The sequence below is a fragment of the Branchiostoma belcheri genome, unplaced genomic scaffold, assembly GCF_001625305.1.
Source record: "Branchiostoma belcheri isolate BF01 breed outbred unplaced genomic scaffold, Haploidv18h27 scaffold12, whole genome shotgun sequence".
NCBI lineage: Eukaryota > Metazoa > Chordata > Leptocardii > Amphioxiformes > Branchiostomatidae > Branchiostoma > Branchiostoma belcheri.
The window spans coordinates 4,415,702-4,421,809 of record NW_017802602.1 but is presented as its reverse complement, the minus strand read 5'-3'; the positions used below and the strand labels follow the sequence as shown (position 1 = coordinate 4,421,809).

The 6,108-nt window shown below is 35.8% G+C and overlaps 1 protein-coding gene across 2 annotated transcripts in view; it reads left to right on the top strand.

The window, feature by feature from the left end:
- Positions 1 to 2,106, top strand: part of LOC109462848 (eukaryotic translation initiation factor 1-like) — a 5,109-nt gene extending 3,003 nt beyond the window's left edge. For both annotated transcript variants that reach the window (XM_019759484.1, XM_019759485.1), the window contains exon 3: positions 1,386 to 2,106. In XM_019759484.1, coding sequence (XP_019615043.1) covers positions 1,386 to 1,532 — 147 coding nt within the window. In that variant the 3' untranslated portion in view covers positions 1,533 to 2,106. The remainder of the gene's footprint in view (positions 1 to 1,385) is intronic.
- The last annotated feature ends 4,002 nt before the right edge of the window (positions 2,107 to 6,108 follow it).

Below are 6,108 nucleotides of genomic sequence, written 5' to 3'. Positions count from 1 at the left end.
TCGTAGCACCACTCCCCTAAAAATTCCTGGGGAGACCCCTGGGATGCAGAACAGCTATCATAATAACAATAAATAATTAACAAGTGGATGCAGAACTGCAAATCATAATAACAAAAGTAAATAACAAAGTGGATGCAGAACAGCAATCATTATAACAATAAATAAATAACAAGTGGATGCAGAACTGCAAATCATAATAATAACAATAAGTAATTAACAAATTAGATGCCACCTGATAATAATTTTAAAACCCAAACTTCACTAAGAAAATACTAACGTCTATTTACAACAGTATGAGTTTAATTACTTACCTACAAATTCATTTAATCTGAGACTTGGTTTAAGAATGCTTACCACCAGTACTGTAAAGGCCTAGTTCTGTCAATTTTAGAATGAATCCACTTGGTGATTTGTGTGTTGAAATTTGAAGGTGTAGTCGATTTCATATGTGGTGGGAAGGAGTTGTATGATTTGGAACATCTGTATAAGAAAGTACGTGTTAATGTGGTTGTCTTAGGCTTAGGTAATCTGAAACCGCCACCATTTGCAAAACGAGTAATGTGGTCATGAGTGCTGTTGACATAAATCTTGGGGATTTATGGGCATGAAAAATACACTTTGAATGAAAAAACATATTAAAGTAGGCCACTCCAATTTAATTTTATGGATGACATCTGTGCGCGCATTAATTTTCACCTGTTCTCAAAAAAACAAACATGTCCTCCGAAGCTCTGGCTTGGCTGTAGGCCTGGGTAGTCCATGGTAGTGAGTGACAGATACGTAGGTGGTGCCTCTGAAGGATGGCACCCAGGCTACCGAAGTTCCATGGTTCAAGAACTGAGTACATACGTACTGTGCCGATTCATAAATTCCAGAAAAAGCCAGTATGTGCCGGCTTGTCGTGAACGTTGCTATGTACTGCCGCAAATTCACAACACTAGCTTTGTATTCCTATGGTTTAGTAGCATTTTTATTTTTGGCCAGAGTTTTTTTTTTCGCCTGCGCGCACTAGTTTGGGGGTCTTCAGAGGACGTCATCCATATCAAAATTAACTCAGTGTGGCCTTATTAACCTCAAGTTGGGCCCATAGTGAGGTGGCATGATATTGAGTCATTTTTTTTTAATAGAAAACTTGTGTTTGCTGTACTTACCTGTATGTTACATTGTTAGGTTGATGAAGATTAGACATCCTGGTAATGATGACAAAGGTACATTTTTTAAACATTCAAAGGTAACACTTTTGGATGTTTCATGAAGAAATCATACCTAGAACACATGCAGGTTTTTGCATATCACACAATTCACAAGGTAGTGTTAGGTAGTGTACAGAAAGTACAATGTGTGCATAGTGAGATCCTGACTGTATGTGATGTGTGTTTGTACAGGAGTTTGCATGCAATGGTACAGTTGTGGAGCATCCTGAATACGGTGAAGTGATCCAGCTCCAGGGAGACCAGCGCAACAAAGTGTGTGACCTTCTCGTCAACTGGAAGCTGGCAACAGCCGGCAACCTCAAGGTCCACGGGTTCTAGAGCAGCACGTCGCCCCTCCGCGCTGGTGTTCATGGTCTTGAGTGACCAGGCACAGTTTTACACTTAGAGCTTTAGAGTTTAGGGCAGGAGAAGCAGTCTAGCATGACGTTATAAACTTAGCCAGCAGACTCTCACATGTATTGGATCTGAACCAACAATTCAATGGTTTTACAGCAGCAAGGAAGTTAGCCAGAGCTGGAGGGATGGAAGGGGTGACATGAAGGGAGAAATGCATCGTGTAGAAAGGTAGCATCATGACTTAACCATAATTTGTTGGCTAGCCACAGTCCAGTGGTTTGAATCTGGTAGAGAAAGTACAGTAGCTTGGTAAATACTGCCTGGACAGAATTAGCTCTTGTCCATATGTGCAAACCTGATGTATGTTGTAATCAGTACATGTAGACAAGGGCTGCGTATGTTGAGATAATGTTTATCAAGTTAGTGAGTGTCTGATACATTTGGAACGGTAACTTATAAATGTAAGTATCAGTGTTAATCTTCCCGCAATTTATTTCCACCTGTTGTTTTGCTGTGTACTAATTTCCTGCATTGTATGAATAAATTTCACACCAAATGTCTGTTTCATTCTTTGTTGTAGTAAAAGTGAAGGAATAAAACATGGCAAGGTATTTATTTATTTAATCTCAAGAAGGCTGGGTAGCCCATTCAGCTTGAATTTAAAATGTGATGTTTTATCATTAAATGCTCTAGGTGGTAAACCATATGGACGAAAATTTAAGGGATCTGTGAATAGTTTCATCTGTTAGTAAGTCTCTTTTTACACAACCAGGTGTTTTATTCACAGCTGGCATTTCGGTGACCGTCTGTCCTTAAGGCAATTCTGATTGGCTCACATTGCACTGCAGCACGGGTGTCACTGCTATAGATGCATTGTACATTTGAGAATGCATCTATAGCAGTAACACCTGTGCTGCAGTGCAATGTGAGCCAATCAGAATTGCCCTGAGGAAGGTGATGGTCTTCGAAACGTCGGCTGTGAATAAAACACCTGGTTGTGTCCTTTTACTCAAAATTTAAGGGATTTTACCTCAGAGTCTGTGAAGTAGGAAGTGTGAAAAAAGTGAATGAAAAGGTAGATGTATTTGTGGTTATAAAAACTATGACAATGGAAACGTCCTACATACCAGCCTAAGGCAAGGTCACAAAATTAGTTTCATGTACTCTCCAAGTAAAAGTTTGTTTTAGGCATTTTTAAAGGGCTTTCTTTCTTGTATGCTAGTCATCATAGGAAATTATAGTATAGAAAATGAGTGCAAACCTCTGCATTGAGAGTGACATTCAGGACATTACATCTAGTAATAAGTAAATGAAAACTAAAGAATAAATAATGTCGTCCTTCGACAATCTTAAGTTCCATTTCATGATGTGAGAGTGAAAAAAAAATATATCTTCAAAAAAACGTCGACAAGATTCAAGAACTGAATGGAGTAACAATCACTTTATTTTTATTCTAGTACGGTAAGAAAGAAAGAAAACACACATGTAGTATCAGGGGAGACCAATTTTAATGCACAGGTGAATGTCATCCACAAGATAAACATTGTGTGGCCCAAAATGACACCAAAAATCTAGGTAAATGTAAGCAAGTATCTTTCCTAAAATATAAGGCACTGGTCTCCCTATGGTAATTTTATATAAGGCACAAATGGATATACAACTTACATGTTAAGGATGTATCATAGATATGCACTCTGATATATGGCACAAACCATCAGTCAAACTGATTCAAACACTTTTGAGAAATCAATCACTTTACAAAAATAGATTATTTCTCTATTTCTAGATTTTCTTCTCTATCCTTTCATGTAAACAGGTACAGTATGTTGCACATGTTACAGAAAATTCACTCATTCAGCCACATTAATTTGTTGGTTCTTGGATTCGCCTCTTCAGTTTTTAATGATTTGCAAAAAAACAAGAAAGATTCTTGATCTGAATCAACTAAAAATGCTCATATTTTGCCCCCAACCTGTTTTTATTTGAATTTTTTTCGACCCGTCGTTTCATATTTTTTCTGAAAAGAAAAAATCAGAAAACCAACAAATTAAATTGGTGTGGCCTTTAACACATTTAATTATTACTAGTACCTCTCAGAAAAGTCTGTAAAAATCATCTGAATCACATTGAGATCTCTACATAAAGAATTACACTTAGCTTTAGAATTATAAATTCTGTCAAGTACATGTACAGTAATAAACAATCTTTTTATGTACATACATGACAATGACATAAGCAATTTGTCAATACAGCTATCAATAGAATTTCATAATTAAATATTTTCACCTACTGCAGCAAATTACAATATTATTATTCAAACAAATTTCATTTTATTTTACTGTTGATCACACTATGACCTCATTTTGCAAACAGTTCATTTCATGCAAGCCCAAGTATCACTTGTAACAACTATCTTCCAATCCCAAAATTCTGATATCTCTTGAGCTGTGCATGTATGTTTTTTGCCAATAGATACTAAATCATCTTGAAAAATAAACTATCACAAACAAAATAGTGGAGAAATTCTCTCAACTTGCACCATGGTTTATTTCTGGAAAATTCAAAGTTTGCTATTAAAAGTTGCTCATTTTTCTGGCTGTATTTCTTTACAAGTGAACAATGGCCATGGGTGACATATACATATATATAATCTTATAATATATTGCAGTGCATGTGCAATAATTGTGTTCTATTAGCAGCATAATTGTCAGACACATATACAAAATTGTAGGTAAACTGATCATTTCAACCTTTGATACACAGAATTAAATCTTGCACTTCTTCACAGTTTTTTGAACATACAACACTGACATGTGATATGCATGTATGTACATCTAAGCTCTCCAAATACAATCCTAGCTACCTGACACTTTTTTCTAGTTTTGTATAATGCTGATGGTACCATGAGGACGATAAAAAAACAATTGTGACCATCTGATATATAGTATTTATAACTAGCAACTGCCAGCCAATGTGTTTTTAAACCAGGTTTAAACCGATTATGATTGAAAGGATCATACGAAATGTTTTTTTATAGTTTCAATAATAGTTTCTTGCTGGTAATACACTAACAGAACAGTTACAGTTCATGCAAAAGCAATAGCATAATTTGTTTACTGCACAATTCCTGATGTACTAGCTCCTCACTACATAAAAAGCGGGGTGGTAGGCAGCAGTGGTGACACACATTCTGTTTCAGGTTATAAGACCACATGATACCAATAAACACTGAAATACAACAGTTCCTAAAATAGTCAAACATGATAGGTATTATTCAATGAACAAAGATGTTTGGACGAAAAAATTAATACATTCTTCTGATGTCAGGCCACACCAAGTTAATTTTTTGTTTGTTGTATTCACCCTGTCCATTTTTTTCTGATTTGCAAAAAAATAAATAAAAAGTTGTTAGGTTCTAAATCAACTGCAAAATGCTCCATGAAAGACATATTTTGGCCCCAACAGTTGAAGAAAGTCTTTTTCTTTCTAGTTGTTAAAGTTTTTCAATGTAACAATGCAACTTTGTTTCATTAAAAGTTCAAAATCTATTGTTTTAATTATAAACCAGCCTGGTATGTTCACTTCATTGCTCATATTGTAACATTTCCGGCTATCATTGGGTGCCTTGCCCTGTTTTTTTTTCGCCCTGACGCTTCATATTTTTTCTGAATAATTCCGAGAAGCAGCAAATTAAATTGGTGAGGCCTTACAATTTTGCAAATTTTCCAGTTCTTGATATCTGCTGCCTGATGGCACCTGGTACTGAAAAGGCTGTCATGCTCACTGTGACGTCATTGGTAGAACATAATTGGATCAACAGGTGGCAAAAATCAAGAAGTCGAAGGATGATTTGCAAAATTCGATGAACCTTAACATCATCAAGAGCATATTTTTTGTCAAAAACATCTTTGTTCATGGAACGATCTAGGCGGGATGCCCTAGTCAGGGTTTTGCCCAGTATCATATAGAATAGAATAGAACGATACCAAAGTCAATATCACATGTTTGACTATTTTCAGAAACTGCTGTATTTTAGTGATTTTGGTGCAATATTGCAAAGGCAGCACAATGGCATTGTGACTGGTTTAGTCTGAAAAAATCTATCCTGAGATAAACTTACTTTCCTGAAAGAATATGACTTCAGCTATGAGCCTGACCTTGTTTTCTATAACTCTCAATTTGTTTTGAAAAATCTACTTTCTGACAGAGGTTAAGTGTAAAATTTGGCATTTTCAGAAGGGTAGCTATTCATAATTTCACTGTAGATTTTGTTGGAATGTTAATTAAGAAATTACCTTTTTATACATTTTCATCAAAAATATCAAGTTGAACATCTCATAACCTGAATGCACATACTGTACATGGTTAAACTCACTCTCTCTCCTCTCTCAGAACGGTCCAAAAGCAGTTAAGGGCACCTCACTCTCAATGCAGAAAAATATTTAAGGCCAACTTGAATTTGTATAAAAATAAAAAGTTTGATTTCATTATAAAACACAGGACTTCAGTGTCCCATGTCCTGTGTAATTTTGTAGAACATAATTCTACCACCCATTCT